The 26,859-nt window shown below is 35.8% G+C and overlaps 1 protein-coding gene across 1 annotated transcript in view; it reads left to right on the top strand.

The window, feature by feature from the left end:
* The window catches only part of LOC139690677 (uncharacterized), a 144,968-nt gene that overhangs the window by 37,165 nt on the left and 80,944 nt on the right, over window positions 1-26,859 (top strand). Inside the window, exon 2 of the mRNA XM_071588174.1 lies at window positions 24,719-24,857. Within this exon, the coding sequence (XP_071444275.1) occupies window positions 24,732-24,857 (126 nt within the window). The 5' untranslated portion in view covers window positions 24,719-24,731. The remainder of the gene's footprint in view (window positions 1-24,718; window positions 24,858-26,859) is intronic.

Genomic DNA, 26,859 nt, shown 5'->3' on the forward strand with positions numbered 1-26,859 from the left:
GCACTGGCAAAGTGCTTTACCTTTTTATTTCACCATTCACGATCTTCAATTTTCCGAATCACAACTATCACTGACCCAAATATCGTCGCTTTTAAAATCCTTCAAATATCTTTCAAACATTAATATTTTATTGATTTATTCTCATTTCACCTGCCTCAGGTTCAGATTACCCTCAGAAAGGTTTTACTATTGCCATCATAGACTTGTGTCCCCCAGCTCCTCGATTTTTATCTTACTTTTGATGACTTACGCTCTCTAAATCTTCTTTTAGACCATCTTTCTCTTCATTCATGTTCCCCTGATGCTTACTATTCATTTCACTGTGGTCACACTCATTCGGTTAGAGAAACTTAGGAGATCCTAATGTTTGTCAAAAGCTCTCTCAATCAAATCAAAGTTTCAAACCTAGCTATTCAGTATTCTGTCACCAACTCCTGACAAAAATACCAAAACCTTGCCATCAACATTATCACCTAAATTCACCTTGTAATAATTTCACCAAACACCTCTTTCTTCATTACATGCATACCCATAATATACGAACAATTAGGGCCGACGCCACGCTAGCATTAACAACAATTGTTTTCACTATTTTAATCTAGCTAGTCTTTAAGGATGATGATGACCATCACACGTACCGTGCCCTACCAAAGGTATTATTGGTGTAACAAAAAACTATTATTTCGGAAATTATACAAAAATTAATAAGTTAAATCATATAAAATTAATAATAGCTACAGCATATACTTTAGAACATACTTGTCGAATTCTGGAATCATTTTGTTCATGATTCTTGTTTTCAAGTAAATATTCACAAAATCCTTGAAATTATTTTGCACATTTCACTCGACTATACAGAAATTAACGCTAATTTAAACACCTCATTCAATTTTATTCATTATCCATTTTTACATTTAATCCTCCGTAGTTTACTGCCTGCGAATTAAGTTTGTAGTCCTAAAGCATATATTACTCTTACAGCATTGCTTAATATAGCAATAGTTGTTAATTAAAATTTTGTTGTTGTCAGGACATTATCTGCTGCTTACCGTTTGGATTAACTTCGATTTCTTTAGTTCCAGTTGATTTCGTTGAGCCAATTTGTAACCCTAAATTTTTCAAATACAAGAAAAACATTTTTTAAGGTAAGAATTTAAATAATAAATAATTAGTTGAGTCACAAGCCTAAAACAATTGAATACGGAATGCAATTAAGTTTTTCTAGCATCGATTCCTCAAATTAATTCCATAAAACCTACTTAATCACCAAAGTAAACCCTTCCATTTTCGCCATAGAAATCTTAAATAGTAAATAGAGGCTTGGAGTAATTAAACACCCCAGTAATAACGAACTTGAGCGTTGGTGAACCTTTTCAAATCCTTTTCTTTACACACTGCCCACTTTAATTCAATGGTGCGGACTCACCACTTGAAATTTACGGCATTTCAGCAAGGCATGCTCGTTAGAAAAAAGGCAGAAAGGTCAAAAATCCGGGAAGTGAACGCAGGCCAAATCCATATTAGAAATCGGGTCAAGAAATGAGTGGAAAAATGATAAAAGTCATCATGAAACGAAATAAGAAGTAGACGGGGATAATTACGAGAATAATTGTTAAGGGGATTAGCGTGAGATGGTAGAGGAGGTGGACGGTCGTATAGTGAGAATATGAAAAGACAAATGGTGGCCATTATTCCTCGAGTCCTGTAACCTTCAGTTATTTCGGCCAAAGGAGTTACGAGGGGAGTTAGTGAAGGCAGGGTGAAGTGGAGAATCGGGAGAGAGCCTTTGAAAGGCATTGGTCCCACGCGCGTAATCATGCGAGGAACCCTCTTTTGAAATTCGGAATGTTAAGCAGACGAGAGTGGCGGAAAGCATAATAGTAAACAAGAAGTTTTTCTTCCCCTCCACCCTGGATTTACTTGGGCGTCAGAATATAGAGTAGACATACTATAAAAGAGTAGAAAGGAAACCGAAGCAAAATATGCCCAATAAGGAGGCGGATGGGGTCGCAAACCGAAAGAAAATTTTATTGAAAGGAGAATGCTGTTTCTCCTCATTTCAAATGATGATTTTGTCTTACTTTTGTAAGTTCTCGAAATTTAGGAACATCGTCAGATGATTGTACCACAGGGAGGACAATACTTTTCTGCGTGCATTGCTTATTGGATGAATTTTAATGCATAGCACTTATTTATTCAGCAAGGTTGGCAGCCAGCACTGGATAGTTCGTTCCTTTATTTGTCTTCGCAATTTGGACTAATTTAACATTCACGGGTATAATTTTGCACTTTCATTTGCAACAGGATTTCGAAGTTTAACATTGATTTTTTTACCCATATTGATCATTGAAACTCAACGAAATAAAAACTTTTTAAAATAATTCAAATGTAAACATGAGTAAATAGCTAGAAAATAATGTATTTCTCAAGAGTAAGGATTGCCATGTAAATAATAACGATTTATATTTTCTGGGATGTATATTAGAAAAAGAGTGACAGTGACTATTTCATTTAATGGTTATAAAAGGCGTTTCTTTCAACATGAACCCTCAGTTATTATGCCATTCATAATGAAATTAATAGTTCCTAGTAAGACTGTAAATGACCGACTCGAAAGAACTATGTGATGACTTGACAACATGCTTTATTTGAAAATTTCAACTTGAAAAGCGAATGGTAATCTTAAAAAGCAGCATCCACATTGGAAATACTCATTTTAGATACTACATAAAATCGTACGATGAAATATGCAAATGAGAAAACAATATCAAATTTGTGATGAAGAAGAAAATTTCGTAAGCTTCCTCCTGCAATTAATCTGCGTAGTAGTAGTAGTTTTAGGGGAGGCGACGGATGGCTGAGGTCATTTGAGCCATTAGGGATAGACAAAAAAGGACGAAGGATGGAGAGAAACCCGGCGTCTGCATTAGCCTACTCTTAACGAAAGGCGCCAAGGGGTCCGCAGCTTAACATCTCTTCCGGCGGATGTCGTACTCACTCAAAGTGCCTTCCACAAAGCACCTCAAGTGGGCAACGCCACTGAAAAATATCTGCCGCCGTCCGGATTCGAACCCGGGAAGCCAGTCTAGGTGGAAAGTCAGTAGGTTAGCCATCGCACCGTCCTTAATCTACGTTTATTGAGAAATAGACACTCAAATTTTCACGTGATCACAGGTGAAGGATTTTATTATAATTGATCACTAGTAACTCTGCTGTCACCAAAGCGGGATATTTACGATTCAATTTTACTCGTCTCATTTCATTCTATATTTTAATTATTTTTTTCTGCACTTAATTGCATAATGGAAAACTCATTATTTTTTCGCTTTAATTGTCAACAACATATATAAGGAGAGACGTGAAATTCAACTGAGTAATTCGTGTAACACCACTATAATACTTGTATAATCATATATTTCAACAGGTTTGGGTTTCATTAGTTTTATTTTAATTTAAAATGATCCTCGAAAGTAGTTCATTCAATATTAGTAATCATAGAATTTCTTCTCACAGATTTCTAAAATTATTTTGTGACAGACTATTTCTAACTTTTTAATGAATAATGTCATAACACACAGTATCATCAGTCTAATCTGTTTGTTGTTTATTTAATAGATAAGGAACAATTTCTATTCAAATGTATCTCAGGTTGGATATCTTTAAGCAAATGGTAATTTACATTTTTATGGAAAATAGTCATCTAAGCATAGGATTGGGAAATTTGTACCTTTATTTGATCAATCCTATGACATAGAAAGTTGAATATATTTTATTGCTCTGCTTAGGAGGACTTCCTCCTGACGAGTGAGGGACAACCTGTGTAGAGACTTTGGCGTACTTAATAACGTGAATTGGTGCAATCCACGTATCACATGTATATGTCCATGTCTTAGTTAAAAAAAATAATTATTTACATTTTGACGTCAGATACGATTAGTTAATGAAAAATGAACATAAAATTCTGACACCTGGACACTATTTTGTGCTTTTTCCATAAATTTCTCACTGTTACTTTATCTTTCTTTTAGCCGCCAACATTTTGTTTAAAACTTTAAAACCATACTATGGTATAATATGGTAATGTGGTAATGCAAAATACCAAATTTAATTTGCAGAAATAAACAAATGGGTTGGTTTTGATTGCTAGGGTAGACCTCGCATCGAATTAAGCCCCACGATGAATGAACGTAACACATTTAAGTTAGAGGTTGGTCCGCTCTCGTGCCTGAGGTTTCCCACAGAATTTGGGTTCTGAAAATCGTACCGCCTTTTTTTTTGTGAAGTTGCCCAGAGGCAACGCAAAGTTTGAAAGTCAAGGACGTTCTTTCGTTGGCCAAATTATCTGCATACTAGACTACCGAGCTGTCCGAAGTGAAATATTGTGGAATAGAAAATTTCGACGAAAGTGTAACTCACTAGCCATATGCATATTGATTACATATCGCTATCGCGATATCGCCACTGCAGAGTTAATCAGTTTTCTTTGGAAGACACAGGTACATATATATAATGAATACAGGTTCTTGATGCTATTTCACGGATTGATTCTCGCACTAATAGAACACATGTTAGTTTAGTCTTGTTGAGATGCGCTCACTTAGTCTAATTTAAAGTTAGATTTTCAAATTGAAAATCTAACTTTACAGGGTAATAGTTGTTTAACTTTAATGGCATCCGAAAATATTTCCCTTTTAATCCCGCAAATGGCACAATCATATATAGAACATAGGTGACAAGAGACAGTTTGCTTGATAGAACACTTCTCATGACTAAAAATAGCTAGTTATTTTATCGCATTTAAATATTGATTTTTCAATTTGTCATTTATGACAGTAAGAAATAAAAAACATGTTATAATCAGTCAATATTAGTTATCATCAATAAAATCTTTTGCATAACATATTGGTGTTACCTTAATTTAAGAGTCTTCATTCACTTGGAAGATTCCATTTTTTTTACCTTTTTCCATTGCCGAGATATCAATTACCGCATTTGAAACGCAACAATGAAAATGGATTCTTTGGTAATATCAGTGAATCTTTTAGATAAATACTATAAAACTTTCATGAATGGAACTTATTAACTATGAAATGCATGGTGCTGTGAGCCAACTCTCTCGCATATATGGATACTCCCGTTACCTATTAGTTAAATTTATTATTTTGAATGCCATCCTTTTGCAATATAATTCGTTAAGATACGAAGCCGGAAGCTATTATCCCTGATGCGGCGTCCAAGTAGATAATAACCATTAGATTCAAATCTCTAAGGTTTTTCTTAAGAATGTGGAATGCGAAATACTCTAAACGGAGAGACGAAAATTTTTCCGAATGATTTCCATCTGAATTGCACAAATAATCAATGGTAATAAATTCAACTTCGCGTTAAAATATGAGTATCCGTCAAGAATAAATAAAATGCCGTGGAGCTACCTGGGCGCCCATAGTTGCGAATGGACTGGAGAACTTGCTTGAATACCAAAGTAAGTTCCCAATGAAGACGAGCAGTAAAACGAATGATTGTTCGTTTTACATTTCAAATTGCAGTCTTAGTTTCAAATGACTGAATTCGTATTTCGTTGCAGTACTCTGCTCTACTGTGCTGCGGCGTCGAGTCTACGGCGAGACCGTTGCATTCAAATTACCCAATACAGAAGACAGTCAACATTCTTATCCTTTCTTTTTCATCTTGTTGATCGGAATAACTGAATTTATTTATTTGCACGTGCTGTGCTGCAAATTTTGAGCTGCAAAAAGAAGAGAACGCAATCTGCTACCGACGAGCTGCATGAACGAGTCCTAACTTTTGCTGAGAGACTACTGATTGGTTAAATTCTCGCGTGTTCCCCGTGTCGCCGTGAGTGTGTCGCATTTTATTTGATTTTTCACTCAAACCTGCATTGGAGAAGCTCAGCGATAGTTCTCCGTTCGTCATGACCGGCAGGTACCCTGGCACTACAATCCCCCGTAGAAAGAAAAGAGTGGGAAAGCGTACTGCACTAATAATTCATCGCTTCAGAATCCTAGAGCCGTGGGACATTCCGGCAAAGAGGGTAAATGAGTTGGACACTGTTCCCTCATGTAGATACAGTGTGTTTGTGTGTGTTTATGTGTGATATGTAAAGGCATAAGCATCCAATATTACGTCAATTTGGCGCTACGCACTCATGATGATTATTTGATCTGATCATTATTATTCAATAACAAACCGGTCAGAATTCTGCCCTCTTTTCCACTGCCTTCAACGTCAGAATAGATTTTTAGTGACGTCTGTGTTGAACTATACCGAATTTATTCAGATGGGAAATCGAAATTTAATTTATCACTATTTGTACATTTATAATTATTTGCGAGTAAACAGGTATTAAATCATATTTCGTTACTCAAATTTCATTGTTGCAAAAAATATAAAGAAGCGTTCATACTGCATTGATCATTCGGTACCGATTTTATCAGTACGTAAATGTTATTCGATAAAATTATTATTTCAATTGTGTATGCGTAGTAACTGATTTCTCTCTAATATTTTGATTCAATTGACGTGGTGTTATTTATCTTTCATTATGATTATTTTAAAGCTCCTTTCGTGAAATAAAGCAATATACAAACAAAAAAGAGCACAATACGTTTACATTATTTACCGTCATTATTCCGCACATCGAAAAACTTGTGATATTCTAATTTAGGCTTCGCCATATTTTAACCATTATTATAAATATAAGCCACTAGACTGCCAAAATTGCGTCAGTGCGAGCATTTTGTATTCCCCGATGAAAATTCAAAGACTTGGAATAATAATGCTTGGTGAAAAATGATACATTTTAAATGATTTATTGTTTATATTAAATTATTTAAACTTTTATTCCATTAAGCATCAACAGAGCAGTCGCTGTCGTATTTTCATCAATATCTTAATTTAATTATCTCGAGTTAATTTTAAATTATCTGTTGAAGCCCAACAGCCTAAGTCTAATCATTTCCTTAGAACACTCATAGAATTTCTGATTTATACTTACTCCATAATGTCCATTCAAATTTATACAGTGGTGTTTTCTTCTGGATAAGAAATAAAATCGTCACTCAATTTAACGATTATATATTTGACGCAATTTTATGTAGGTTTGCCATTTTATTTGACTATATTTGTTATAAAGGCTTTAAAATTCGGCTTCCCGTCGAGTCTTACTAATCGCAAGATTCATCTTCAACCTAATTTTATCGAAAAGTCGGTTAAGCGAACTTTAACTCCCGAACTTGAACACCCAAGTTCCAAAATTTGGAAATATAGGTATCTCAAGACTGCTCAGTTCTCTTTCGGATTCACAGATTTTCTAGTTTTTATCGCGCCATGAAATTTCGCGTCCTTGGCTGAACTCGCTATAATTTTGAAAGTAGGCCTTCTATGATATGGCTTTCAAAATGCATATATTGAGTATTAAACTTTACCAAGTGAAAAGAGCAAAGAACTTTGAATTTTTTTAGAAATGCTCAATTTGAATGGTACGCTAGACTTTGCTAATTTCATTATTTATTTCACACGTAAAAAATCAATAATTTGTTGACGACTAATTATTTGTCAGAATTCTGAGGTATCAGGTTCAAGTTTGTGGAATCTCACTTTAGAATGAAAAAAGCACAAAACTTTGGAGTTTCACGGAAATGTAATTCATGTACCTGTATGACCACGTCGTATTTTCCCCATTGTCATCGAATAGTTCACATTTTCCGCCTCCTCCATGCCGATCTCTACTCCTATGTCTCCCCCTATCCACTACCTCACAGCTCCACCCCACTCCCGAGGGTTCGGGTCCCCTCTGTCATCCATTCCCTAACCTCAACTCCGTTTCCCCTTCGCCCCCCGCCCACTCTTCTTTTCTTACCTGCCATCTCTTCCCCCTCACTTACCATTCCTTTTCTTTCACGTTACATTCTTTCTCATTTCCCATACCCACCAGAATTCCTCCCAAATCCTGCTGTTTCTCTTTCCCCTTCCCCACATTTACACCAACACCACAAGCAATCTGTGAAAGTATGCATAATAATGTTTAGTATTAAAATAAATATTTTCGTATCCGTATATGCATCCAGTAAAACCTACCAAGTGTTGCATTTTGTTCATTGACATTGTCTGAATCTTTAGTTTCAATAATTATCCTAGAAAATTAGTAAACGTGCACAGTGCAATAGCTGAATTTATCTGAAATATGAATCCCCTCTTATTAAGGATAAAAATGCCCAGTAACAAGTACTGATGATCTCGTGTAATGATCAGACAATTTAATAGGATACTGAAATGATAAAAAACTTGCATGTTAGCAAAATAAGCACTTTTTCACATTACCCAAAAATTGTTTCTACCGGAAAACCACCTGTGGCATCCCGATCACCATTTAATGGTTGATCTGTTTAAATAATAACATACACGGTTAAGGCAAGGGAAGGTTTCAGCAGAGAACAAACAAACGTGGGTTTACATCTAACGTTTATTCCAACCTGGAATAAAAAAGTATTTAAAATCTTGTAACTATTTAGATTACGTAATGGGATCAAGAGCAGATAAGCTAATGTGAAGAAAGCTGATGTCTACCGAATTTTATAGAAATTATTTACGTAATTTATTTTGATAATTTTAATATTTTTGTGATTTTTTGTACGCATTTCCCAAGCAAATTAAACTATAACTCTACTTTGAGTGCATCAAGGAGTATTGTATGTGTGATGTAGTGACTTTTGTATGGTGAAAATTATTTTGCATAAAAAAAGTTTTTTCGGTGGGGCTAAGTTTATCGAATAATCGGTTAGTATGCTGGTTCTATTTCAATTATTGATCAATAGTCACGTACGATATTTTACAGCTCAGAGACGTTCAGGTTAGACCTTTATACACGGAGTGTGTGCACATTGGGGTCTGGAGAGATTAATCAAATTTAAAGTTACCTAGATCGCAGTTCTTCATTTAATGCATTATGTGCAGCCATTCATTATCAAATATCCAGCGCCAAAAGAACTTTTTGGGTTGATGAAGGGTAAACAATTAAATTTTTAACAATGACCGGTGACCATGCCAAAGAAAATATTTATTTTTTTACAGTTTTATCAGATGTTTATTGGGTTTGACGTCCGTGTAAACAGGATAAAATATAGGCGGAAGATATCCATGGACAAGTGCACGAAGGGCCTGTGGTTGTAGGGATGAGCCATGTCTCGATTTCCCTCCACCTCGGATGTACGTCCATACCTATGGTGGATAGGGCAGGGGTGTGTCAGCCGGTTCGCGACGCGACGTCTCCTATCGCTGCGGCCGGAGAGATGACAGCTCCGCGACGGAAGAATGCCGGAACGGCCTCGTGATTCATGTGAATACTGTGGGAAGGGAAGCGGGAGTTGGAAGTGATATTTTGGGAGAGTGCCGTCGGGTGGTTGCGTGGGAGGATGGAAAGCGATCCGGTCGTGAAGCTCGTGGCTGTCGGAAGCAGAGATACGACCGTCACTCACGGGGGCTGACGTCGCCGCGAGTGCTGGATTCCACGGTCAAGTCGGGCGGCGGCGCGCAGGACGTGTACATACGCTGGATGCCCGTGTGATACAAGGCAGGGGAAATAAAAGGTGGCTGCGGAAAGTTTGAAAGGTTGGAGGGATGGATCGGTCCAAGTTCCCAAAGATGTTTGCGGAGCTAAGATGGAAAAAATCTTTTTAAATAGAATGCTTGGCAAAGTTAGCTTTAGCGGAAAGGAAGTTTCGCCTATTGAGTTTGTCCCTTAAGATGTTGGTTCTGTGTGTATTTATTTCCAAATTTAAATTAAAGAACATACTTACAGAATTGATGAAATAGAGTAGAAAGTTAGAGTAAATATTTGTAGAATAGTTTTTTTTAGGATAAGATATGAAAACTTTGTATTTTAAAAACAGTCTTTGCTCACAGAATGTCATGTGAAATGCATGACCAGGAAATTAGTTGTCCTAGATACTCCGTTGACTTCTCTATCGAAGGTGCAAGAGGAAAGCTAACAAAATAAGTGATTTCGACACTTGGTTCAAACTATATCGCCGGTTCAATTATCTTTACTACCATTCCAAGAGTATAATTAAATGGGAGTGAACACGGATTCTGGTTTTGGTACCGTAACGTAAGTCATTTTGTCGGTATATCTATATATATATATATATATATATATATATATATATATATATATATATATATATATATACATATATATGGCTTTCGAGAGGAGGAGGGAGTTGATGACGGGGAAGTTGAGTAAGGATGTTAAGAAAAGACTCGTAAAAACTTTGATATGGAGCATAGCTATGTACGACGCGGAAACGTGGTCATTGAAGCAGGAGGATAGATGTAGACTGCAGGCTTTTGAAATGTGGGTGTGGAGAAGAATGGAGAAGGTAAAATGGACAGTGAAGAAAAAAAATGAGGAAGTACTTGGTATGGTGGGCGAAGAGAGGGGTTTGTTGGGAGAAATCCTATGGAGACAGGAAAAGTGGATGAAGTGGGTATTGACCGGCAGCGGGATGTTAAAGACTGTGATTGAGGGGAGAATGTTAGGCAAACAAGGAAAGGAAAGGAACAGGATAGTGATGTTTGACGGGATGAAGGGAGGAAGAAAGAGATGAAGAGGGACCTGATGTAGAGTGGGATGTTATGTTTTGCTGGGGTCACAAATTGTTGAATTAGTAATTTTGTCCATCCAAAAACCTACCGTAACTGGTAGATGACCTAAAAATAATAATAAACATATAGACATATATATATATATATATACATGAATTTAGCACTGACGAAAAAAGACAAAAATACAAAAAAAGAAACTCGTTTTCGCATTTCGAAGGAAGGAACTCAGTTCCTTCCTTCTCTACCTTGAAAAGGTGTCTTGTAAAACCGAAAATTCGAAAAAAGAGTGAGTTTTATACTTTTATATATAGTATATATAATTTATATATGTATATATATAAATATATATACATATATATATATGCACACACACATATATATATATATATATATATATATATATATATATATATATATATATATATATATATATATATATATATATATATATATAACGAATATACGGAAACACTGACAAGAGCGGCATAATATTTGAACGGCATGACAGAACATAAATAAAATAGTAACACTTAAAAGGACGCTCACAAGGTTAATTGTTTAAGCTTTCGGCCTTCTCCGAGGCCTTCTTCAAGTAAGACTGAAAATTTGGTGGAGAGTTGTAAAGGGTCTAGGCGGGGGAGGGGAGTTAAGGTGCAGGGAATGATGGGAGGGAAATTAAAGATGGCGGTTAAGGGTGGGAATTTTGAAAGATCGGAAAGCTAATATTTACGCGGATTCTCGAGTTGTCACCTCTATATTGGTGGCGGAATATGGTAGGGATTCTAGGATACTATGAGCAAAACACTGGATCAATGAAAGGTTGTGGAAATTTGCGTGTGAAGGGATAGGAAGAGAAGAGAGTGAGGCAGAATGCAGGAGTACCGGTGATTGTTCCTTTTAAGTGTTACTATTTTATTTGTGTTCTATTATGCCGTCCAAATATAATACATATGTATGCATGTATATATATATGACTTTATATATATATATGTATATATATGACTATATATATGTATATATACATATATATGACTATATATATATATATGGGTCGCAGTAGTCCAGGGGGTAGAGCGTTGGACTACTGACCCGAGGTTCCCGGGTGTGTTTCCCGGGCAAGTCTCTGGGCACCTGCAGCTCCACCCAATCTATGTGATTTTTCGGGTACCATGTCTTCCTGGGAAACCATAAGCGGCTCAGGGAAAGGAACTGGCCCCCCTACCCTGATGTGTGAATTTCACACGCCGTCGGGCTTAGTACTGGGTGAACTCTACCATCACCTACAAAACCGACCTTCAAACTTCATTTAACCTAAATCTCTGTACTATCTTTTCAATTAAATGAAAGAGTGGTTCAGAATAGAGGATAATTAATCTTGTCATCATAGAGTGAAGATCTAGTGACAAGTGCCGGGGAGAACGTGTCACCAGGGTGATATTTTGCTGTTATGTGGTTCTTTTCTTTCTGCGGTCAGGTTGGTGACCCATAGGTGTTAAGGCTTACTGAAGCTCGCGTAAGACTGTTTAAATCTCTGATTCTAGCATGATTAACAAAACTAGTTTTTCTGAAAAGTATCATTAAAAATTAGAACTACTAAGCTCACAAATTCCATGATCAGCACTTTAAAATGTAAATATTATTCGATTATTTCGGTAAGATAACACGAATGACATTTCTGCCGGAAAATTGATTGAAATTATGCGTAAATTTTACGTTGCTTTAAATACATACTTTTTTAAACCATAAAAGTGTATTGTGAAAGGGGAAATCAGTAATGACAACAGGAAGGGTGTTTATTAATTGTTAACACAATTAAGGTAGGAGGTAATGTCAGGATATAATCCAGCCTTTCTGGCACCCAATGTAACCCACAGGACTTGATATTGGAGTTTAAGATGACACTTTTGTTGCATTGCTGTTGTAAGCTGGTTGAATTTCTTCGTTTTTAAAACAAATCAAATAACTACTAGGGTCCATATTTGTTGTTATCAAAGTGTTTTTATAATTATTTTGAGGAACAGTGAGAGTATGTTCAATGTTCATAAATCATGCGAGTTTATATTTGAGAGAGAACCATTCAAATATTTAGCCTAATATGAATGAGTTTTAAATTTTAAACCTAATTTGAATTTTGATTACCATCAATCATGTACTTCGAAAATGAAATGAATTTCAATGCAATTAAAAAAAATAAAAGTCGTAAGATAGGACATAAAAGATGGGTAGGATAAGACATCAGTCTAGTGGATTCAGGCAGTTTTATAACTTGGGTGAATATTTAAAAAGTAACATATTTGTTAAGACAGTAGCAAGATAAATCAAATATATGAGTACTATTTAACTTCACATTATTAATTGGGATCAACATATGTTTGAAATCCACATTATACATAAAATAATATTTAAAAGGGAATTTATATGATTTAGATTATTAGTTTCTGATATTTTTCATTTGAAAAGTATCCCTGGGGCATAAAGAATAAGTAGATAGAATGAACACTATTTTTTCCGTCATTGCAGTATTGAAATGCTTATGGAAAATTTAGCCCTCACATAAATGCTTACGATTAACTTAATGCTAAATATTATAAATCACATAGTGGAAAACAGCGAGGACGGAAGCTACAATGGTCGATCAAAAGTGTCGAAAATATAAAATTCGTCCCTTCTGTTTTGAATATTAATTTATCCTGCAAAAATTGAAACATTGAGTGAAATGCGTGCAAAAAATATAATTGTTCATTTGATTTGATTATGCAAATTCAATCTGCCGACTCTGCTGTAATATGGTGATTGGGTGAGTGTTAGGGAATTTATATCGTATGTAATTATAAATATCGATGAAAATAAAGGTTACATCCTGGAGCAGTACTCTTCAATGAACGTTCTGCTCGAACCGTTCAAAATGTATTCAGCTAATATCTACTCAGTAAGTACAGAAATCATCATGATATTCAGATTTAAAGGCTTCAGATGTTTTAAATGTATATACTTAAAGCAGATTTTATTTTGGTCAGAAATCAAGGCACCATGCTGACAGCACACCTTGCTTCTAGTACTCAAAATATGGCTTGGGAGACGAGCTCTAGAGATTCTTCATATATTTCCACCAGTCCATAAAAACCTCTCATTTTTGTGGAGAGAGATTTTGATTTGATTTCGAGGTCTCCTACCCAAAGAGCATAAATTTCGAGGCGGAGGAAAACATAAAAAATTCCGGCCATCGCTCAAAAGTTTGGCACCTACGGAGAATGGAGACCGGTCCACGGAGGCCGAAATATTCCACGTTGCCGAGGGAAGGATACAGATGGGCGCGCATTGGAATAAGGGGATAGGAAAAAAAGGGTAGGAATTTTAATATCTATTGGAACGTATATATCCTCATAGATATGAGATTGGAACAAAAACCTGCTCACTTTCTCGTAGTAATTTTTAAAATGCGAATGTAGCAAAAGGAATAAATTGCATGACGGTTTTTTTGAAAGCTAATGATGTCCCACTAACGATTCGTTAGGTGTCGATTACGTCTACTTTGAGTGAATGGTATACGAGTGTACTGGTTGCTTAGGTGCACACACAGGCATATTTATGACTTCTTTCTGACCAACAAATTCTAGTTGGGAAACACGATGAAATTGCAAAACAATAATCAAACTAACGGAAACGATTTAGAAGTAAATTTAGTCCGAATATAAACGCAGATTAAATATAGAACATTTAGACGAAATGAAAACTATCAATATGCATGTTTTCATTGATTTCAGAAATTGGCATAACATCAATACCTTGAAAATCATTTTTTTGATATTTTAATTTTAATATTGATTGTAAAATTTAAACTGTCCTTATCTCATTGTTGCAAGAATTATCCGAGGATATCAGAACTATTTAATTAAAACAAAAAAAACTCATTACATTATTTTGCATATGCGTCGAAGCTAATTAACTACTTTTGGTACACATTCTTAAACATCTCGTGGGAAATGCTTAAAATATAACCGGATGAAAAGCCATAGTGAGATTTTAGTAAGTGTAGGGCCAAAAAAACCTTAGAAATGCAATTTTTTAAGACAAAAACCTGAAATGATTTTGAAATTTGATTAAATACCTGAAATATATAAATAATAATTTAAAGTGAAAATGACGGTGTGAATAAAAATGAAAAATTGGATACTTTTAGCACCGATTTATAATTTTAAGCTTAATCATTTAAGCCCTGAGTAAAATGAACGAATTATCTTACGTATTTTGCGACGTAACGCCTTGTTCCATAATTTTGTCATTGCGAAATTTTGATGTATCTTCCAGTCAGGAAATAGGAAAAGAGATGGAGAGGAAGAGAGAGAGAGAGGGGGGGGAACAAGAGGCACTTCAAATGTAGTGCCGACATGGGTGTGGAATTGGGCGAGGGAATGAAAGTAGCGGGCGGATGAAAGAGTCGAAAAGAATGGCAGAAGAGCATTGGAGTGGTGAGGGAGAGTGTTTGAGAGGGCGTCGGACGAGAGAGAGAAAGAGGGGGGTAGTTGAGAGAGGGGCAAGTGAAATGCGTGAGCGTGTGGGGGATGGAGGAGGGTTGAAGCAGACATGGTCCTCCCTCGCCGTGGGAAAAGAGTCCTCGCAAAAGTAGTCAACAGTTTCGACTCGACGCCCTCGTGCCATGCATTATTCAATGAGGGGGTGGATTCCATCAGGGTGACATTCTCTCTCTCCCCGTCCGCTACGACTGCGACGGCTCTTCTGCGCTCGTCTCGCCCTCACCCGCACACGCACACACACGCATACAAAAGTACACATTCACGCTCACACGTCATCAACTCTCGTCATCGGCGCTTCCCAAATTCCCCTCCCGAGATGGCTAGTTGGGTGCCCGCGGCGGGCCAACTTCTTCCCTGGGCTTCTTCGAGTCGACGACTTGGGTGCCTTTTCTTCGCCTTCCGTCGAAGCTAGGCTGGAAAGTATTAATTTCATTGAGTTTTATTACTCTTACCTTTCCGTGCAATACAAGCCACGCCTCTCACGCATGTCATCACATCATCTAAAGTATTTTTTATCACTCACGTAATTTGTTCGTGGTAACGGAGATGGTTTCTATCAAAGGTGTCAGTTATTATTAATGGAAACGCTCTTTTGAAAACAAGAGCTATCCTGATTTCAAACGTCAGTGCTCCTTTCTCGTACATTGGATCCGCACATTTTGGGTGAAAGTAGTGTCAAGTATCTCAATCAACGATTTGAGGCTCAATGGTTGCTTACGAGTACGTGATTGTGCTTCAATTTTTCTAAATACGATGTGTGGGCATTATTTATCTCCATGTACTTAAATAGTAAATTTTCGGAAAGGACGCAATTTTTATTGTAATCGGTGCGATAATGATAAAAAGGAAATGGTAAAGAAGCCTGAATTAACGAGCTTCACAAATTGTGTGCGAAAGAAGAATATGTAAAAGAAAGAAGATATGGTATTTAGCAATTAATTTCCACGGGAACCAACTTGAAGCACGGTAATGACCAATTAAGAAGGTGCGTGGATTAAAAAATACGTGCCAGCATAGGAGTACCTTCTCGGTGAAAAAATATGATTGGCAGAGAAAGGTTTTCAGCACGGCGTGATTTGTTTCCTTCTCGAGTGTTACTGAGATTCTCATGCTCTCGGGGAAGAAAGAAACGGTGAGGGACGAGAATATTCTAGGGAGCTGATGATGATCACGACTTTATGCTGTACCAGCATGCCCTCCACTGCGCAATATCCAACAGCCCAAAACCTAGAGTGCTTTTATATCACCGTCGCAGCTGTATCAACCTCAGATTCAGTGTCATAACTTTCGATCCTCATGGCTTTTCATATTGCTGAGGCTATAGACGGTGGTCGGGGCATGGAAGGGTTGCATCGTCAGGTGAAAGGACTTGAAGGAGGAGCGGAACGTTAGAAAAATAGCTTCCGAACCGAAAAGGAAGCCAGCGTCTTAAAAATGGATGGCCGGTTCCTTTGAAAATTAAAAATGTTTTGTCATCACAATTTGAAAATTTATAAAATAAAGATGAACTTTCTACGAGTTTCCTACTATGGAGGAGATAAGAAATAATGGAATTGTAAAATCTAACCTATTATAATTAAAATTTTATGTGCTTAAATTTTAAGAAATTCACATTTAATCAAAATTTCTACGTATGTCAATGATATTGCGAATGATCGTTTAACATGGTGTCAAATAAAAATAAACACTCAAACAAGGTCGATAATAATCACCATTTTAGAAAAATTTGACCTTATATTAGTCATTCCATATAAAATTAAAGTAAATTGTTTATAATGCTGCTTTGAAGTCTTTAGAAACGTTCAGTAAGTATGTTTTTCGAGCATTGGAAAATTTACTGCATGTAGAGAACAAGGCTTATTTGAAGTGCTAATTATAGAGTAGAAAGTTGTTACGTATATACAGCAATAAAATCATCTATTAGGTAAAACATATTTCACAAATGGAGTTAAATAAAACGTCCCTACAAAATTGGTTTCTGTTCAGGAGTAACTTAAGAGGCGGAAGGAAACAAGAATATACATTTTCATTCGGAAAGTTAGGTCTTTTTCAAGAAAAACAGTGTAATAGATCGTTTTAAGCCAAGTATCTCTTTAAGAAGTGCTATTAAATATTCAATTGGTTTGGGAAGCAATGAGCTATTACTAATAGGATACCCTCTGGAGTTTGCGGATTTTAAAAGCTTTTGAATATTTTGTTCTCCAGGGTTCTTCAGTGATGATATCCCATTAAGTTTTAAACGAAAGCATATCTTTTATCAGAAATGTACTTATTGAAAATAATTATGTATGGATTTATTTACTAACTAATTATGTAAAAAAGCAATGTTATTAATCCTAAATACAATTATAACTCCTATATGTGTCGCATATTTCATTGCAAGGCGTTAATTGAGTTTATGAAGCCAGCCTAAGGGCAGGGTGTGAGCACACAAACGATGAAAATAATGGAGTCGAGCTGGGAGAAAATAACCATTATTCCGAGTGACAATGGCACTCGACTCAGAACCCCAGATTCTCTTGACAATAATCTGTCTGCCATTGTTGCTTCTATGACTGTTTTCATTTTAATTAACTTCAGGTGAAGGTGAGACAACGGAGTTGACCCTCATCATTAATCACCAAAATTTAACGTGCATAAACTTCCAACCTATTTCATTAGAGTATTTCATAAATATACCGTCACGAAGGTCAGCCCGTGCCCTACTATAACCTTCCAGGTCCTCCCTCTACCCCTCCCCTCCCCAAGCAGGGAATTACAAAGCCTTGTTCGTCATAAAACACTTAAAAACGCCACTCACAGATACCCCCACGCAAATCGGACAAGGAGCGGCTAAGAGAGGTGGTGAGTTGGATTATTTTTTTTATTTCCCCTGAATAGAGGTCCCATATTTATGGCGATTCCGGAGAACCCTGTCCCCAAAAAAGGGAAGGAGGGATGGAGGTAGAGGGAAAAATAGATGTCATGATACTGTAGGAGAGGGGAACAGAAGTGAGAAATGCTCAGTGGGAGGGGGAGGGGCGCGGCCTAGGATGGGGTGGGAAAGGAAGTGGGGGTTTTTGTTGGATTGCTGCGAGGAGCGAATGCGGTGGTAGTGATGATGGGACGTGAGCGCTTAAGGGTTTTGTTAGGAGGAGTAGACGTGTGTGTGTGTGTGTATGTGTGTGTGCTGGATGTGTATTTTCCTGAGGGGGGCTTGGGTTGTCGGGAGGAGGAAGGTCGAGTAGGAAAAGGGTGAGTTTCAAAAGCCTCTCTCCTCCCCCCACACACACTTGAAAATAAACCTTTTCGTAATACCCTGGTGATGAATGCCTTGGGCTAGTAGGCTCCGGTGAATACAAAACTCTTATTGTCCGTGTGTGAGTGAGGGGATGGGGAGTCCTTTTGTAGATGCGCATGTGTGTGCGTGTGTCACATGTGGATGCTTGTGCGTGAGTTTGCGGAATGTGTGCTGGGAGAGGAAAAAACGGAAGATGTTTTGGAGGATTTTTTCCCCCTCTCCGCGCCGTCAAAAGGTCGTGGACCCAATTTTGAGGGAAAGAGTGGTTGGATGTGTGGGTTGTGGGAGGGGAGGTTTCCGTCGGGCTATTACAAAAGTCTTTCGAGGTGACCAAGGGTGACCAATTGACGACTTTTGCAAGCTTGCGGCGTTCTCCCATCATGCTATTTTTAAATAAACAGACCTGGTTTAATTATGCCGAAAAAGTGCTCGAATTGAATTGGCAGAAAAGGGTTGCCAGAAGCAATTTTACTTTTTCCAGACTTATTGGGTTGATTAATTATTTTTACTCACATACGAATTTTCCCGTGATAAATAATTTTACTCAACTACTAAACGTGTAGTGGCCCACAATTGTATGAATTTAATATGTTGACATTCAACGATATTATTAATTTAATTGCCGGAAGTCTTGAGTATAATCACGAATAATTTGTGTTGATATGAATATGCATAATAAATCGTGTCGAATTCATTATAAATATGGTATTCGAATCACGTGTAAAAGGGTAACATTTATAATTTCATGCCTTTTTGGTCGAGCACTGGAATTTAATGAGTAACAGACCGAAATGCAAAATATTGAAGTTCTTTTCGGTATTGTTATTTTTTAAATATCTCCTATTACTATCAACAAATACTAAAACTTTGATGCTATTTTTGTAGCATACTTAAAAAAATGGTCTAATGGGCAATTTTGTAATGCATGGCTATTCATGAATCGATTTTTTTCACGTTTTATTTTTCAAAAATTTCTTATAACCATTTACAGAAATTTTGCGATAGCTTATGCTACCTTGGAATGAATAATTGTGATCAGGAAAATAAAATATTTGACTCTTGAGAACCTTTTCAATAATGTACGCTTATGTTGATTGATAAACAGGTGAGGTTTGATGGATATATGTATTTTATTTTACATTAGGTACATGATACTTTCACGGATTTTTACGGCAGCGATATTAATTTTTGTGCATAGTTGGTAATATAATGTACATAAATGTGTTAAAATAGAATAATGTTTCGTAAAACTGAACAATGAAATGCCTTAAATATTATCGAAGAATCAAATTCAACTCTTATCTTTCGTGAATAAATTAAGAGGATAAATAATATTGGCCATGAACAAAAACAATTGGCTATCAAAAAACTAAAGCTTAATTACCCTAAGAGAAGAATAACTTTTTTTAATGGTATTCTTTACTTGTGATACTTTTTTGCATTTTACTATGGATGGCGCTCTGACTGACATTGCTGAAGGCAAATAAAATATTCTAGTTTAAGAATAGTTGGATAAATTTATCATAATTAATAATGTTTCTTGTATTCCTTTGCTATCCTATGAGTTCATCCATTGAAATGACATGTATTTCCAGGTTTGTATGACTTTTATTGCAATAGCGTATGATATTTATTATACCTCACCTTTATTATACCAATCCATTTAATATGAGATTTTTATTTTGACTCATTTTACCTTATTTCAGGCCATTATGTAATAGATAGAAATATTGCCAGCCTATTTCTAGAAAAATAACCTATACATTAACCAAGAAATTCCTCAAATTATTAAATCATTACGACATGAATTGAAATGGTAATATTCTCTTGAAAATGTTCGGATTGAATAATAGGTTCGAAATTATCGGTATGATTTTTTCAGGAAAATATGGGCTTCTAACATGTAGACTAGGGTTTAAAACATTATAGAGGGTGTATCATATTTTATTTTACATTTAAAGTTTTAAATAAATTTTCATGTGTGTGTAGACATTTTGATGGAATTTCAAGCACCCGTTTAAATAAATAAAATAGCTTTGCAACGAAATTATAATCACGGCGGAAGGTTTTCATTCCATTTATAATGATTGAATTTTTATTTTTGTCGCATAATGCATATTGTCTCACCGTGAGTAAACGCCGAAATTTAGAATGACGCATTGCTGTTGAAGTAGCTGGTCTTCTTATATATTATCCCGTTAATAACTCCAAAGATCTATTGCCAATTTTAAGGAATCCCTGCTGAAGTCACTTCACGTGAGTGATTATGGAATGATTAGCGGGCAATATCCATCTGCCGAATGGCAAGAAGGGCTTTCGTGATTAAAGCCGTTGGAAAATCGTTGTTGGACGTTCGGCATCCCGTAATTAGGACCCAAGAGGGTTTTGTCCAGCTGTGGACGATCAACCATTAATGGTCAGGGAATTGGGGCGAAGTCACAAATAGGGATGGGATGTGAAAATGACTGAAGAGCCTGTGCGTAGGAGCCAGTTATAAATCATGCAAAGTTGGGACAATGTTGGCAGATTGGCTGAGAGCTGCCCAAGTCTAACTACCTACCCCCTCCTTCCTCTGAAATCAATATAATAGTGAAATCTAACTTATCACTTAAACACCTTCGTGGGAGCATGGGGAAATATACCGGAGACACTCATCCTGAAATTTATTTATCCTTTAAATATTTCCTTTTTTTCATTCGAGAAACATTTTTCAATTACCCTCTAACTCTTAATGCAAATCGTACTTTTCGTATCGTACAACTCGAATGGTTAAGTACTCAAGAGTTTCTTTATAATAATGTTGATTACATCACGCGATTGCTCTGTCTTGTAATGAACTCCACTAAGATAAGTCAATCTATGTGAATATAGTACCAATATTCATAACTTTTTAAAACCTGAACGACTTTGGCAGACAGACGATTGGATTTGGAAAACAATTAAGATGGGAATAAAATTTTGAAACACTATCAATAATTAGATGAAATCATTGAAAACTTAAGGTTACTCTTTGGATCATATCCTTGCAATAGTATGTTTGTCGTAATTTTTACAATTTTTCGGCTGGAATAAATTTCGGGTAACAGAAAAGTTCATGAATAATCGTCGAAAAAGATTCTTGTGCCTTAGCTAAAATCAGTATGGCTCAATTGTCTATTGTTATCAATCATAAACTGCTTTCGGTCTTGCAGTGTTGAATACACGATGTTCTAATACTTCACTTATATATTACCATTCTGCGTATACAAATAATTTGTTTTGTATTTTGGTTGTCCTTCATTGTTCAAGCATAGTAAATTAATGATTTCTTTTAAATTCGTAAATAACACTATCAGTCAGGAAACAGGTAATGTTATATTTTTTTAGATATAAATGATCTGTACATCCTTTACAAGAATTGAAACTATACATACCTCTGATTTGGGCTAAAATCTTGAATCCATAAAGAAGAGATTAACCGTTTATTAATATTACTACTAAATGGAGCGTTTTAAAAATTACCGTTTCCTGTCCCTTGTTCTTAAATGTCAGTCATCTGTAAAAGCAAGAGAATATTTTTCATTTTACAGAGTAATTAAATTGCATTGGAGAATACCAAATAATTTTCATTTTATTGGATTGATAATGATAATATTCTTTATTTTTTGCATGCATTTACTCATGCAGGAAGTAGGACTGCGGATACATGTTTTTATTCAGTAAATACAGCATTGTATTAATTGTGATTCCTATCGTACGAATTTATCGAGTTTTGTGATTGTGAATTCATACAGTGTGTGCATTTTATTTCCTTATGGCAATACAAAACTCGCAAAGCTCTAGAAAAAACGCTGATCTACAAAAATGTGAAAATATCTCAAATTTTATAAACTAGTTTTTTCACGTCTATAGTTCCAATTAGCTGATTTTCAGGGGTAGAAAATTTCAAATTTAAAAGTATGCTTTTTGATTGTCATGATATTGATTTAAGTTCCGTGCATTGATATTAAGAGCTTTCATCATGCTGTCAGATCCGAGCTCGTGGTATTTCAAATTTGTCAAGTAAAAATATATCCAATGTCAAATGTTCCTTATAAAAAGCAAGCTTTAAATATTTGTGCAAAACAGAATCCGACAATTTCCATAACGGTTTACTAATGGATCATCTTATGACCAACAATAATATTTGAAGGAAGCAGCCTTTACGACACTGTCTATCTGGTTTTGTCTTTTGCACTAAGAGCATTATTTCTCACCCATTGATGTCAGCCCTGTCTAGATTCTTCGAGCTGTGATTTTAAATTGATAATTGAGAAATCAGGTGATGCGGCTTAATAACAATTGCTAAAATCTGGAAGACTAAAAGCTGGAAGAAAGAATCTAGAGGACCTAGAACCGACAAGACAAATATTTCTACTGTTATCACAGTATTAATGACACAATAACATATTTAAATGGCGTATGATATTTAATTTCACAATTGAGCATAAACATTTGAAAAGCCCGTAACTTATGCGGTTCAAAATTGTATTATACCACGGAGTGGATTTAAGATTGTATTTTTAAACTGACTTATCTTGTTATTCACATTAATAGCGAGAAAAAATGTATTTGAGAGGCAATTTTTTGGTTTATTTCTCCAAAATAACTATTATTTTTTTATATTTTATTGAGATGTTTTTAAAGTGGTTATCCAAGGTTTATAGAAAATGTATCGAAACATTTTTTTCCTGACGTGACCATACGTGGCATCGCGCTTGCACCACGCAAACTTGTTGGTGATGGGTCTGACCTTCAACAAGCGCCAAGCTCCAATCGTCTACGTGCATCCTCTTAGGCTAGATGTTATTTAAGGATGAAAGTATGCCGCAAACTGCAGATTTTAAGTGCCTCAAGCTCTTCAAAGATGGGCGGGGGAGTGCGGCAGACGAACCTCGCGCCGAACAGCCGTCGACGTCAAGAACAGACGACAACATGCAATGTGTGCATGAAGTGCTTGATGCATACCGTCCGTTGAGTGTGCGCATGAGCGCAGATCCTATTGCCATTGATAAGATGAAAGTGCAAAATATTACCACTGAAAATTTCGCGATGCGAAAGATCTGCGCTAAACTCACCCACCCAGGGATTACTAAGCTACCCAGCTACCAGACGAAATACGGCAAGACGGCGATTCCCCAGCCCCCTTAGAGTCCTGACTTGGAACCAGCAGACTCTTTCTTACTCTCAAAAGTGGAATCCTTCCTCAAAGGACACCACCATGGGACCCTAAGCGCCGTAAAACAAGCTTGCACGCATATCCTTAAGGACCTTCTGGAATCTACCTACTAGGGAGTCTTGGAATCGTAGAAAAGTGTGACGACGCTCAAGAGATGTACTTAGAGGAATTTTGTACCAATATCAGAAATAAATCTATATTTCCGAAAACGTTTCCCGAAACTTTCCATACAAACCGTGTAGCCTATGCGGTGAATATTAAAAATGTTCCAGTAATCCCAATCTTACGGTTGAATAAAAAATTATTAAAATAAGTCTATATAGTAAGTTTAACTAGAAATATTAATTATTTTTTGTTCATTTTCCTTCCGGGAATTTAATGGGTATCAGTGGATAGCAGAAATGATTATTAATCCCAAAGTATTCTGTGATTCATTTGATTAATATTTTTATTACTTTTTGAGTTTATGATTTAAAAATGCAAAATAGGTTGTTTTCAATGGATCAAAATGACTTCCGGAATATATGGAATATTGTTTCATAAATTCATAAACATGAATGAAACTATATGAGTATAGAATTAAAATAGTGTTAAATTTTCTGTCAAAAGAATGAGGAAATGGAGAACCGATTGGTAAAAAAATACGTAATGATTTTAGAGGAGAAAGTTGATGGAAGCTAAATCATTAGGAGAAATCAGCATTATAATTTAAAAAAACGCTCCATGTATAATTGTTCAACATTTCCTAGACTAAAAAAATAATTGTTGAATTTTTTCCCTGATAATATATTAAAACCTAAATGATATAATGAAAATATTACACAGTTTTAACTGAAATTATTAATTTTTGTTCAGTTTTGGTAGCAGATGTTTACAGATAAAAAACATAAACTCTTTATTTACAAATTTTATAAAATATATGATTACGTCAAAGAACCCTACTCAGGGGTACATTCATTTTATGCCATTGCATGGGGGTATGGCTCTTTGAACTCAGTGTGTAACCTTATTATGATGATGACCTTGTGATGTGTGGCTTTGCATTTAGTTGATTCCTCTTATTTTGTATCTATTTTAATACAGGCCTTTTTATGAGATGATGATTGGCGTTTCATATCTGTTGCTCTTGGGGTTGGCATCCTGCGCTGGCACTCAGAATGTACCCTGCCCGGAGTGTGATAGTAACACCGACGTCCCTCCAGACACTGACCCTTTTACGCAGGTAATGTACCCAATTTGTTTGAGACATTTTGTTTTCTATTGACATTTTTTAAATTCGGTAACATATTCCCAAAAATGTGTTTTCCAAAAAAATGAGCAGGAGATTCCCGATGATATGGCTAAAAATATGCACACATGGTCAACACCCGTACATCTTATGTAAAGCTCGTTTTATATATTTACAGAATGGGCGTTATTGCTATAAAAAAGTATTTATGCGATAGTAGAATAATTTACCTCTAAGAATGTACTCTTTGGCCAAACGAAAATTTTATCAAATTTATTTTTAGAAAATATTAACAAAAACATTTAAAGAAATGTATTTTAAATGTATTCAATAAGGGGAGTACATTGGTAACTCACATTCGCAGAAATGAAGCCTCCATAGAAAATGATATTTTTAACTTGAATTAATTATGATCAAAAGGGGCATTAAAACAAAATGTGAAAAGATTTTTACCTTAAAAATGAATCATTTTTGTTTTAAGTGTATGAATCGCTTATCATATGTCTGAGGTCCAAATTATCAATTTAATAATAATTAATAAACAACTAAATATGATATATTGTCCCATTTCTCTAGAAAATTCTATTACCGGAATTTTCTTCATGGTCATTAATCCGTAAAGAATAGTCAACTATCATTTGCGTTTCATCCGGTCCTCTCTATACGACTTATTGCACGTTATTTAAATACATCCGTGAAAGTGATAGAATGATAGCTCACCATAGGAGCAGAGGAATTGTACCTCCGTATTCATAACTAGGAAAAGTATTAAAGTTAAATTTTAAGTAGGTACTGTCGCACCACCTCCTAAATATTCTTCTGAAAATCTGTTTCAATTTCCTCGAATGTCCATGGAATCTATATCACCTTCAGGCTATTCATTTAAAATCCCCTCCTGCATGAAACATATCTCCTGAGTTGACTGAAGAATATCTTAGTCGCCCCCTCCTAAAATCCTCGCTTAGGGTTTTCCTCTCGATCCACTCTCTCCCGCCCGCTCCATCCTCCATTCCATCTCCCTCGTTGTGGAATGATTTGTAGGCTGAAGATAATGTAGTATGAAAAAGGAATACAAGTTTGGTGAAGAAGGAGGTGGGTCCTAAGAAGAGCGAAAGGAACAATGGGGAAAGAAACAAAAACGCCGTGGAAACTTTGTTGAAACTTGGGATTTTAATTCGGACTTCACGCGTGCTACTTGTGTAAACCTTTCACAGGTTAAAGAACTGTTTACTGATTAGGCATGGAGAATTCACTGCACGCCCGTAAATGTACCCTAATGACAGATAAGACGATGTAAAAAGTTCCCATTTGTGAAGTTTTGAGAAGGTGGATCAGAGAATTACCGCATTCAAAGTGTGAACAGCGCTCACATTCATGCTTGAGTTCGTTTTTTCTATCATAATGAATTATTATTCCAACAAGATGAGGAACAAACAATTAAAGAAGCGAAAGCTAGACCATATTAGTTTGTAAAATTAGTGCCGATAACTTTATTGGATGAAAAAAGCGAATATTTTTTTTAGATGGGTTTAGAGAAAATATTCAATATTTCCCTACTATTTTGCTGCCTAATAATTTTTCTCTGAACGTTGTGAATGGAGAGCCATTGTAAAAGTTCGTTTATTTCATTTTATGAAGTTGACTATAATGATTGTCGTCGTTGTAATCACTGCTCTACGTAGTTGACCCGTGCTCACGTTCGTGAAAATGAAATTTTGGTATTTTATTCTTCGCAAACAAAGCCTATTATTTTTTTCTTTATCAAGCCACATCACCACATATCAGTACCATTTCTTTTTGTAATGTATAACTTCATTCTACACCTTTTTTACCATGATTAAATAAACCGGCTCAATTGGGTTGTGCTAGGTAGGAAATCTTATGAATACAGCAATTGTTACACTTAAATTTATAATTTTTGCATTGCATTAAAGTTGAAACACATCGTTAGTTTTTTGTTGTTTTTGATCATAGAGCTTCTATTTTTATCCGGGAG

The sequence above is a fragment of the Hetaerina americana genome, unplaced genomic scaffold, assembly GCF_022747635.1.
Source record: "Hetaerina americana unplaced genomic scaffold, ioHetAmer1.1.p SCAF_3, whole genome shotgun sequence".
Lineage (NCBI taxonomy): Eukaryota > Metazoa > Arthropoda > Insecta > Odonata > Calopterygidae > Hetaerina > Hetaerina americana.